The sequence below is a fragment of the Ptychodera flava genome, chromosome 17 (assembly GCF_041260155.1).
Source record: "Ptychodera flava strain L36383 chromosome 17, AS_Pfla_20210202, whole genome shotgun sequence".
NCBI classification, from domain to species: Eukaryota; Metazoa; Hemichordata; class Enteropneusta; family Ptychoderidae; genus Ptychodera; species Ptychodera flava.
In genome coordinates, this window is record NC_091944.1 from 2,241,124 (window position 1) to 2,253,491 (window position 12,368).

General features: G+C 38.8%; 1 protein-coding gene across 1 annotated transcript in view; it reads left to right on the forward strand.

The window, feature by feature from the left end:
- LOC139115128 (uncharacterized) overlaps window positions 1-12,368 on the forward strand; it is a 61,859-nt gene that overhangs the window by 36,894 nt on the left and 12,597 nt on the right. Inside the window, exons 29-34 of the mRNA XM_070677032.1 lie at window positions 2,351-3,689; window positions 4,126-6,885; window positions 7,488-7,846; window positions 8,210-8,411; window positions 9,285-9,468; window positions 11,909-12,138. Of these exons, the coding sequence (XP_070533133.1) occupies window positions 2,351-3,689; window positions 4,126-6,885; window positions 7,488-7,846; window positions 8,210-8,411; window positions 9,285-9,468; window positions 11,909-12,138 (5,074 nt within the window). The remainder of the gene's footprint in view (window positions 1-2,350; window positions 3,690-4,125; window positions 6,886-7,487; window positions 7,847-8,209; window positions 8,412-9,284; window positions 9,469-11,908; window positions 12,139-12,368) is intronic.

The window sequence follows — 12,368 nt, forward strand, 5'->3', positions numbered from 1 at the left end:
GTATGCTGCTGTCAAGTACTTCCGTCTGTCAAGACTTCCGTCTGTCGAGATCCGTTGACGTCATGCCATTGTGATGGGTCATATCATAAACTGGTGGGGGTGTTCATGGCTCAGGTTGAGGTGTGGGAGAACGATTTGAGCTATGACAAAAATCAAAAGGGACTTAGCGGCATAGCCACAGTGTTAAGCCTTTCTCCAAGGTTTCTTAGTTGACTACAATCTATTACAGACTACTGAGCTGACGTTAGGGGTACTCACTTTGTGTTTGCTCACTCTGTGAGCGCTAGTGTTGGTACTGAGTTGCGTGGATATCCCCTCATGGCCTCACGTGATCTTGGCCTGTTGCATAATCTGCAGAGATGATCATATGCCTCCGAGTCTGAAAACTGTCATTGTGTAAGCCTGTCGGCATTTTCCTTGCATTTTTTCTCATTTAATTTTGCAAAATATCGGCGAGTACCTCAATATTTCAAGATAACCCTTTCTTCCCAATCGTTTCCTAGAGTTTCAGAGTCATATGAACGAAAATGAGTGAAAGTTTTAGACAGGAAAATCGGACGTCGGCCATGTTCAATGTTTACAGTACAATCAGAAGTTTACGTGGAGGAATTAACCAACAAACACTATTCATGATGCCCGCCCTCTAGAGGCAGACCCTCCTATATGAAGTACCACATTTGATGCGTGTGGAAAGCTTGACCACACAATGGAGCATTTAAACTTTTAGAAAATGACAAACTGAATAAGAAGGTATTCAGAAAATGTCAAATACTGCGGGAAAATGCGCAAATATTCAATATAAACAGGTTAACTGACTGGTCAGCTATAAAAAACTAATGAAAATGTTTATGATCAAAAGTTTTGAGATGCGCACATTTTAACAAATACAGAAATTATTAACATTATAAATATAAGACCAAACTATTTTTTCAGGGATGGGACAGGTTGGAAATGAGGGGTGAGAGACAAAGGCACTCCTATTGCTGCATGTGGATGCAGCCACACCATTTCATTTACAGCATACTTATTCACTGTGTTGTGTTCAAGTTCCATATTGTACTGACTGTCATACAAGGATAACATAAGCAAATCAAATCAAATTAGAAAAGGATCAATGCTGTTGTGTGGATTTTGCTGAACATGGCTGATTTTAATATTTCGCCCTATATATTTGGTATCCAGCAAAGGCATATTTTGATGTAAAGTCAAAATTAACACTACATTGCTGACAATATATTTACCGTTTCTGCATGAACTTTTCTTTTTTAAATTATAGTATATTAGTACTTCAAACAGATTAACAGTTATCGTGATGTCAACCCATAATTTTACATCACAAAGACTGTAATTCTGCCAATTTTTTTTGTTTTCAGTCATTTTATAAATTTTGCACTGCACAAGATGATTGAACAAATTGCAATGTTTGAATTTGTAAACTCAAAGAATAAAATCCTTTGGTCACAGATTAAATTATTTTTTAAAAAAGAAATTACTCTTAAACACTTTTAGCATATATTCTTTACACGGTCATGTATTTCAAGGAAAATATGCCTATTAAAAACAGTAATTTCTTCACTTTCAATTTTTTTTCAATACTATGACAATTATCAGCCATGATTTCATACAAACACAAGACCAGATAAGCGTTTTCATCATTTTCACAGGACTGTTTGGAAAATCTATTAAAACAGTTAAAAGTGACTTAAAATGATCACTTGGTATACATTTAATTACAGATGCCAGGTTGTGTATTTCACATGCACTCAGGCCAGTAAGGAAGTGCGTCATTACTATTTTGGACTGTGAATTCTTATTTCTGAATTATTTAACTTTTTTCCACATTGAACTATCTTTAGGCAGTTTATACTGTAGCTTAGAATTTTTTTGATTGATGCATTTAATCATCTTTGGGTTCTTTGGGTCCATATCCCACCTCATGCCCCTACATCATCAACTATTTACCAACAACTCCATGCCAACAACCAATTACCTGACCTGGCCACACATTAGAGAAGGTACAGCGTCATTGACGGTTTTTTTTTTAAACCTGTCTCTTGTAACTGATTATGTCATATTTCATCAACAAGAGTCAGTGTCTGAAATAGTGAAAGAGCAACTGCAATATTGAACTCTCAGTTCCCCAAGCCCTTGAATTTGATGTGGATGGGCCTTTTTAACGAACAAACAAATGCAAATCAGCTTTACATACTTGCAAATCTTCTAGAGTCAACATCTCAGTAACTATCAACTTGATAGTTTGTGCATGATTGCTGTGTGAAGTCAGTTCAGTATACTGTACTTGCATGAATCTTATGTATTGATGACATGTTTTTACATTTTCTGAAAACAGGTGATGATTGATAATCACAACATGCCATCAGGTTCTGATGAAGCTGAAGATGTCCTTTCATACATCAATCTGCATGAAGATATTGCCTTTTGGTACTTTGATGAGATCAACATCCAAGGCGATGCGAAAGTTACATTTGTGAACCGAACTGCCAGTAGTGAGCAGCCTCTTTGTATCAATTTAGGAAAGATCAGTGGAGACAGGCAGTCCATGTTTTATGTTACCAGGAAACAAGAAGTCTATGTAGGCGACTGTGGATGTGTCGGTGCATGCTACTTCAATGAGCAAGAGACAGACATTGAAGTCAACATCAACGTTGCCAATTATAGCGCCTTTGGCACAGCGGAATTGCTAATCCTGCGAGACGATGTCCAACTGGACATCTGTGGTGAACTGGCAGGAACTGAGGATATCACGATACAACATGGTGGACAACTGACAACCAGTTACTTGGCAAGGACCAAAAGAAGGCAAGCTGGTTTTATGGACCTGGATACAGTGACATTATATAAAGACGGCCATTGGAGCATATCAGATTGTTTTTCCAATCCAAACAACAAAATTCTTCAAGTCAACTTGAATCATCTCTTTGAGTATCCTGACTCTGATCTAGTTGAGGATGGTATGAGTTTCACTGTGAGTGAAAACCGTACTGTGATCTCTCCAGGCGAACCGTATCCAGAGATATACTGTCAACCAGATGATGACGTGCTGCATTTGTTAACTGGCCAACATTGTACTCTTGCGGCTGGAAATTACACCCTGGCAGCTGTTATCATTGAGAGTCAAGCAGAGATCTTTTTGGAAGGCAATGCAAGTGGTCTGACAAAAACATACATCACTGTTGATGAACTGACCATACGCTTAGATGGTGCTATTCGAGGTGTCGGTACAGGCTATGAATACGGTGGTGATGGTGCTTCAAATGGAAAAGCAGGAGCCAGTCATGGCGGATTGGGTGGCAGCAATACTGATGTGAATAGTTTGTATGGAAGTGTGTCAGCACCTGACTCGTATGGCAGTAGTGCCAACTCAACTAGAGGTGGTGGCCAACTGGCTGTTACAGTCACAAACAGTTTGATAAACGATGGCATAGTTGATGTAAGTGGCAGTGATTCCGCTGATGCCCTCTATGGTGGTGGAAGTGGTGGAAGCATCTACATACAAGCAAATAGGATCATTGGCAGCGGGAAATTCCATGCCCGTGGTGGTGATGGATCATCTGGCAGCCATGGAGGCGGTGGTGGTAGAATTTCTGTCCAATCCTCCAGCTCAGAACTTGAATTTGGTGGTGAAATTGATGTATCTGGTGGGTTAGGTGAAACATCAGGGACTGCAGGTAAACACAAAATACAATAATTTACTGTCTTCACTGAAATCTAGACACTGTTATGATGACAGGAAAATCCTTTATTGTCTGTGCTGATACTAAAGTCATGTATTAGGCTTGCTACAAATAATACATTTTCATCACTTTGCACATTAAATTTGAACTGAACATAGCCCAATAAGACTGATATTTTTAGAGGTAATTGATCACTCTCCTAAATAGAAAAGTTGCAAATTGTGTGGACAAGGCTTTGCATTTTCACGTTTCATTGACCAATTTCAAATTGATACAATGTAATGTTTTGTTTTCACTATTGAATTTAGAAATTAAAATCCTTCTATATAGGAAAGAAGGTGAAAAGCTCTAGAACTTTTAAATGATACATGCTCTCATTGTGTATTTCTGGATAACATGTAATCAACTTTGTAATTTATGTCTTGTTCAGGAACTATCTACATACAAGATCGTTCAAGGTCAGTCTTGGAATCAAAACTGGTATTGAAGGAATCTGATGGCAAGGCTATGATTATACCAGACTCTTCCTGGCCGGATATTGCCATTTTGGATGAACTACACGTCTTAGAAGGTGCAAGGTTTAAAGTTGTCAATGACATCAATGTTATTACTCTGATTGGTGATGGAAGTGGAACAATCATCGTTGGAAACAACGCTGTTATGGAAATTGAAAGAGTGGCTGTTCAACAGATAGGAACTCAGTGCAGCTTTGAGGTGAAGGCAGGGTCAGAAGTCAAGTTCAAGTCAGATGTTGTGCTAAGTAGTGATGCAGTTAACGTCATGACCTTGACTGGTAACTTGACTGCACCAAGTGTCACAGTTGGTGAAGAGAATGTAATGTTGGTCAATGACACTGCAGTTTTTGAAACACCAGAGTTGAAGATGCGAATTCAAGCGCAAGCAATTTTCCAATCTCTTACAAGAGCTGGTCAGCATGCTGAACATTCCTTGCCTGGGAACATCACATTTTCAGTCTTGGAGGTAGGAGTTGAGGCAAAGGTAGAATTTGAAGCTGAAGAGTTAACGCTGACAAGTGAAATGCTGAAAGTCAGAACAGGAGGAATTTTGCAGCTGACAGGTGACAAGAAGACTTTGCATATCCATTCAAACAACACTTACATTGAGGCAGAAGGCAGAATATCCGTTGATTCCGGTGGACTTGCAGAGGGACCTGGAAAACCAGACAATGTTCTGGATGGAGCAAGTCATGGAGGTGAGGGAGGAAGCAGGAACAGTCACCTTGGAGATGTGTATGGATCCACATTGATACCAAAGGAGTTTGGCAGTGGATGTGGATCACTAGTTGATTCAACCAAAGGAGGTGGAAAACTCTACATGAAAGTAGATGGCATTTTGAATGTAGAGGGCAGGATCTCTAGTGATGGGAGCAGTGCTGGATCTGTCTGTGGCGGAGGCAGCGGAGGAAGTATTTACATTGAGGCAGGTGTCTTTGAAGGTCATGGACAGGTCACATCACATGGTGGTGTTGGTCAGAGCGATCTGACGGGTGGTGGAAGTGGAGGACGCATAGCTGTATACACTAGTGATGCATCGTTGTTTAGTGGGAAAGTGTTGGCCTATGGTGGATCCGGAATGTTTGCTGGTGCTGCAGGAACAGTGTACATGAAATATCCTGAGTATGGCTTGATGACAGATTATGTTATGATCGACAACAATCAACAAGACACTGAAAGCAACACCGTAATTCTAAACGATGGTGAAACTCATTTAGCCATGGCAAATCTTAAGTTAACCAACCATGGAAGATTAGAAGGCAGAAGCTGGCAGACCGTTGAAGTTGGAAAACTGCTTGGAGATAACACAGGCACAATTATTGTCAATGACCATCAAAACATGTCCATTGCAACATCATTTGGAACAAGCCAACCTTACATACTACATAGCTCCATAATTGTCAAGGAGGAAGGCGAGATCAAGCTTCCAACCCAGGTGTATATTGATGCAACAGATCACAAGCATGCTTCATTCATACTCTATGGAACCCTCAATGGTGCTCAGGACTTTTGGATTAGTGACAACGCAGTAGTTGAGGTTCACAAAACTGCCAGAACAGCTCTGTCTGTAAATGGGGAATACGTTTACAGGGATAGTCCAGGATTTCTTACCCTGAATACACTCAACATCTTGAGTAATGGTCAACTCATATTTCAGACAGACATCAATACGCTGATTCAGATGGATGTTGCAACCGAAACACACATAAGATATGGAGGGAAGATAATGGCAAGCCGCTTGAAAATCTCAACAGCTAAGTTGCAAGTTGACTTTGAGGGCAAAATTGAGGTAGATGGTGGTGGCTATCCTTGCGGTGAAGGTCCTGCTGCAGGTGCCTCTAGTGCCACTGGGGCAGCAGGAGCCAGCCATGGTGGTTGTGGTGGTACTGGTTCCTCTGGTTCAGAAACACCAATCTGTGCGTATGGTACCCTGTATGAAAGCACTGAGGCTGGCAGTGGGGGTGGCAACAGCTCTGATGGCACTGGTGGAACTGGAGGTGGCATTCTGGACATCAAAGCTGATGTGGTTCGACTTGATGGTACTCTGAGTTCAAGTGGTCTTGGTGGAACTGGATCTGCTGGTGGTGGCTCCGGTGGTACTGTCTTTGTGGACATCAACACACAACTAAGAGGATCAGGAGTGGTGAAAGCTACTGGTGGCCATGGAGGACCAGCAGGTGGTGGAGGCGGCGGTGGTGGTCGTATCTCCATCCATGCTGCTACGACATCCAAATATACAGGGTCATATAAAGTAAGTGGTGGAAATGGTGTCAATGGGCTTGCAGAGTCTGGTGGCTCTGGCACTGTTTACAAAAGGCAATTGAAAGATGGCAGAGTCTACAATTTACTGTACATTGACAATGAAGGTATCGAACCAACTGATGCACCAAGGGGCACAGTACTCAATGAAACAGAGATAAGAGAGTATGAATTCCATGAGCTGCATGTTAAAGACCACGTGGTTCTCCAAATCGAAGGTGAAAACACGGCCCTGGTAGCTGATGAGTTCTATGGTGATGTAACCAGTGTCATACATGTCCACAGTACAATGATGATGGAAATCGACAAGAATGTACAGACAACAATCCTTGAGAGCAGCTTTCATTTAGACGAGGGTGGTGAACTACGATTACCAGCAAGAGTAACTTTCCTTGGCCCAAACAATGTTCTTTCTGGTAAGCCTGAAAGTTTTCATATCATATCTGTAAGATGCAGCTAATCATGTGCTGCATTAATTAGTTCCGAATTACGTTTATTATTAATACTGACACACTTACACTTCTCACTCAACATCTGTTTGAAACATTGAAGGTAAAGATGCCTAAAGGGTAAAAAACCTGTCAGGTTTGTTTTATAGACAGGCAGTGTTAGTGATTTTTTAGCTCACATTTGGTATACCAATGTGAAGTTATCGTATAACCTGAAGTCAGTGGCGTCTTTATGTATGTATGCATGTACCGGTATGTGTGTACGTATAGTCTGTCCATCAACATCAAAAACTCGCAAACTGCTGCACTTTTTAGCTTGGTATTTGGTGTGTGGATGCATCCTGGGCTTTAGATGGGATTATGTTCAAGTGAAGTTTGCGTTGCCAAAATTATGCAAATGAGCTTTAAAAATGTGAAAATAGTCAAGAATTAATAACTCAAAAACCGCTGGTTTGATTGCTTTGACAATTTTTTCATATATCTGCTCGAAAAATTAAACATGAAAAGTAATCAGTGCCTGTGGAATGATTCTAAATCCTTTTTTTTGTTCTCTGTTAATGTTATTGTAGGAACACTGACTAACATCTATGACCTCATTGTGGCGGCTCACCAGAGTATCATCTTCTCATCAGTTGGCCGTACAGCCCTTTACAAAGATGGTAATTACACATACATATCTGAGCCAGGTGCATACAAACTGACCTCGCTGAGTTTGAAGGACTACTCTAGTGTCACCTTTGAAGGTCATGACAACCCAGTCAATGCAAAGTTTCTTTCATTTGGAACACTGGAAGCCAATTACGGTGCTGTGCTCCATGGTGAAGCTCTGAAGATAGATGCAAATGATGTACTCCTTCATGCTGGTTGTATGGTCAATTTGATTGGTGGTGGATATGATGCTGACCAGGGGCCAGGAGCAGGAACTTTGGTAAGTACCCTGTATTTCACCTACTTGACACCAATTTTGGTACAACCATGCATTTTCTGTGCCAAATTTTGACCTTACCCTTTCACCACCATGGTTTGGTCCAAAATCATTGTTATCAATAATGATTGTGGACCTTTGTACAGGGAATAGGGTGATCAGGTGGAATCAGGCTGATATGATGAGGTTGGAGAAATGATCAGTTAGTTGATATTCAACCAAATGCAGATAAACCACTTGTTCCTAATGTCTATGACTCTTAATTGGTTGATACAGGTTTTGAGATTTTGACAAGGACGTTAATCCAATTAGAGATTAACTTCTGATTCTGTTGGATTAAAGTATGTTTCTGTTCATGATTTGTAGAAAAATGGTTCTTGGACTGGCGGTGGCCATGGTGGCTTTGGTGGAATTGACAAAGAATCTGGCACTGATGGTGGCATGTGGTATGATACCATCAGAAACCCACAGCAAAGTGGTAGTGGTGGTACAAGCAGTGATGTTGGCACTGGTGGTGCAGGAGGTGGCTATGTCGAGCTGAACTTGAGCGGAAACCTGACTCTTGAAGGTAACCTTTTAGTCTAAAACACACTCCATTAAATAGTACAAGTAAATCTGTCTTTTTTCCATGCCCAGTATGAACTCAAGCTTTCAGAGTAGAATGTACTGTTTTCAAAGATGTTGTATTCAAAATGGAATCAAAAATAGAATGTGTACACTCATATCATGCTTCTTGAATTAAGATGTACTAAACTTTAAGATGTTGTGTAAGATGGCCCGAATGTGCCACCTGACTCAAAAATTGAAAAGAAAGCTATTGTTAAATTTGTTATGGAGTATTTTTGAAATGATTTTTTGGTGAATTCATCTTCTTTTTAAAAGACATAAACTCAATAAACATATTTTGACCATGTTTTTGGTAGATTGTTCGTAATTGTAAATAATTGTTAGGTTTGCTGGTAACAATACCATACCGCATCATTGAGATACCTGAGATTTCTCACAGTATATCAACCAAAATGTCTGTTAATGATGTAAGTGTTAGTATAGTTAACGGCATGTGCATTTCTGTTTCCCAAACTATGTAACTGCTTTCCTTAACTTAAGTTGCAAGACACTTCATAAAAGTGATCAGATACATTTGTATGGACTAGAGAACACCACAAAACATAGTCTGTTTTAAACCAACTTTCACTGGAATCTAATTCTTGGCGTAATACAACACTTGACTTTTCAGCATCATTAGATGGTGTATATGCATGTACACCTGACTGGCCAAGTTCCTTAAATTGGTGTATTTCATTTCAGTCAATATCAGTTCCATGTTCAGTTCCAGTTCCAGAGTGGGTGTACATTTTATGGCTTCAAGTGTCACTCAATATGAAGTGGGAACTGGTGCTGCAGACATTTTAAACTAACAAACAATTCCATATCCCCTCAGGAATCATTGATGTCAGTGGCAGCAATGCTGAAGGTAGTAATTCAGGTGGTGGAAGTGGGGGCTCAGTTGTAGTAAGATGTTCCAAGATGCTTGGCCATGGAACTGTGAAGGCAAATGGTGGTTCAGGTATTGGACAAGGCGGTGGTGGAGCTGGTGGTAGAGTGGCCATCTTTGTAGCAAATACGTAAGTAATAATGTGCTTCATTTATGTTCTATTGGTTGGGTTGTACATCATTTATCTTAAAAGCTTTTAATTTGTGTGTTTGAATTTCACTGTTCTCAATCTCTCAGATAAAAATTTCCTATCAAAGACAATTATTTGGTGATAGAAATAGATACTGGCCAGGCTCGTTCACCATTGATGGTGTTATTAGCTCCGCTGTCAGTGACGTGGAGCTTATCAAATAGGCTGATTCTCCGTCGTCGTCGTCTGTCATCGTCGTCCGTCGTCCGTCAACAATTGCCTTCTTCTCTGAAACTGCAAGTCCGATTGCTTTGAAATTTGATATGCAGTTCACTTGGGGTGACCTCACTCAAGTTTGTTCAAATCGTGGTGAAATTTGCATATTTGTATTTTTGGGGCATTTTTTGATGTTTTTGGTAAAAAAATCTCAGTCTCTCAAAGCGCTTGTCCGATTGCTTTGAAATTTGATATGCAGTTTACTTAGGGTGACTTCAGTCAGATTTGTTCAAATCATGGTGAAATTTGCATATTTGTATTTTTAAGGCAATTTTTGTCATTTTTGGTAAAAAAATCTTTAAAAATCTTCTTCTTTAAAACTACTGGTCAGATAGCTTTGATATTTGGTACATATGTTCCTGTTCAAATTGTGCAGAAATATGTAAATTTGCATTTTTAAGGCAATTTTTGCCATTTTTGGTCAAAAAATGTATTTCTCAAAAATTACTGATCTGATAGTTTTGAAATGTAGCATACAGGTTTCTATAGACGAACTAAGTAATATACATTGAATTTCTGATGAAATCTGTAATTTTGTATTTTTGGGGCAATTTTTGCCATTTTTGGTCAAAAAATGTGTATTTCCAAAACTGCTCATCTGATAGCTTTTAAATTTGGTATAAAGGTTCCTACAGATGAACTTAATGATATTTATTGAAATTATGATGAAATCTGTAATTTTGTATTTTCGGGGCAATTTTTTCCATTTTTGGTCAAAAAATGTGTATTTCCAAAACTAATTATCTGATAGCTTTGCAAGTTGGTATACAGGTTCCCACAGATCACCTCAATGATATTTATCGAAATTATGATGAAATCTGCGATTTTGTAATTTTGGGGCAATTTTTGCCATTTTTGGTAAAAAAATGTGTTTATCAAAAAGTACTGGTGTAACAGCTTTGAAATTTGGTATACAGGTTTCTATAGATGAACTAAATTTGATCTTTTAGAATTATGATGAAATCTGCAATTTTTATTTTTGGAGGCAATTGTTGCCATTTTGGTCAGAAAATTTTATTCTCACAAATCTACTCATCAGATAGCTTTGGTTGACATGTTCTTAGGGATGATCCAATGTGATATATTCAAAGTATGATGAAATCTTCAATGTGTATTTTTGCAGCTTATTTTAGCCCCTTTTCTCTGGCCACTGCATTGAGCTATCGAAGACTTTCCACCTTCTTCATCAACATGTGTCAAAAATAGTTATTGTCTACATCAACACAGCGGAGCTATATCGACCGCTAGGTCGCTTGTTTCTTTAGTTTGAAGTTTATCAACATAGAAATAGAATTTACATGGGAAGTCAAGTAAAAGTAAAAAAGAATTAAAATTAGGATGTAGTATTGTTTTTTTTTACCTATGAGTGCTACTCTGCTGGAATAAAGAAAGTGAATAAAGTTGTAAGGCAGGAAACAAATGCAGCTAAAGTAGAGCTTATGTTTGTGACTGAATTGTGTTCACTCATTTTAAGGATAGAAGGACCAGTAGCTGTAACTTTATGATAATGTAATATTTTGTCCATATTTTCATTTATAATGACAGCTACAGTTCCATGTTTTACACCCCAAAGAATGTTGAGATACATAGTAGTATTCAGCTTGTCAACTCAGCCTGTACACTTGCAAACTGCATTGTTAATGTTGACAAGTGGATTCTTGTCCACACTAGGATTCAAATATTAACAATAACAGTGCATTTTACACATGTAAATTCTATGTTTACAAGCTAAAGAGTTAGTGTTCAACATCCTTTGGGGAGTGGAACAGGAGGGTGGAATTGCATACAAAACAAAACTAGTGAAAAAATTCAATCTTTACTGCTCACATCCTGGCCTTTTACTAAGGGCTAGCAAATTATGGAGATAAATATTATGTACATTTGTAATAAATATTAAAATGTGTTTATTTTAATGGTAGACCTTTTTTCTCTTTGATACAAAGATTATACAAATAACATTTCAAAAAAAGGTGCTGTGGTTACCACGCATATGACAATGCTTGAATGCGCTCTCTTAAAAAAGTCGCACCATACGAAGTAGTCGCATTAAACATTTTGACTTGTTCCTTTTCCATGGTGAGAATGTAGCACGACAATTTTGTCTTAATCTAATACAGTAAGTGATTCCTATAAAAACTGGTAAATGTATCATCTTGCCTAATAGATTCAGCTTTGATGGTAGCATAACAACCTTTGGAGCACGCAATGATGTACCGTTTGACTCATATGGCGGTGCTGTTGGCACAACTTTTATTGAAGAAACTGTCAACCAGCGTAAAGTTCACCACTTGGCCACAGATGGTGATGTTGCTGACAGTCTGTATGAGCAAGCACCAACTGTAATTTCTGATACAGCTGAGACAGCCTATTTCTATGATACTCTGTCAATGAAAGGTAAGAACCATATGTAAGATTAATACCTGTCTGCTGAAATCACTACATCAAGGACTAGGTCTAGTAGTTATTCTCATAAATGAAAGTCCACAAGTATTAACTTTTGTTCTCTCTGTGTATCAAGTTATTGTTTAGGAAGTGACTAATTAAAATTAGTGTAGCAATCATCAGCTAGATGAAGTGACATTTCATGGCCAATTATTGACAAAGCATCAAGCTACTCTAACATA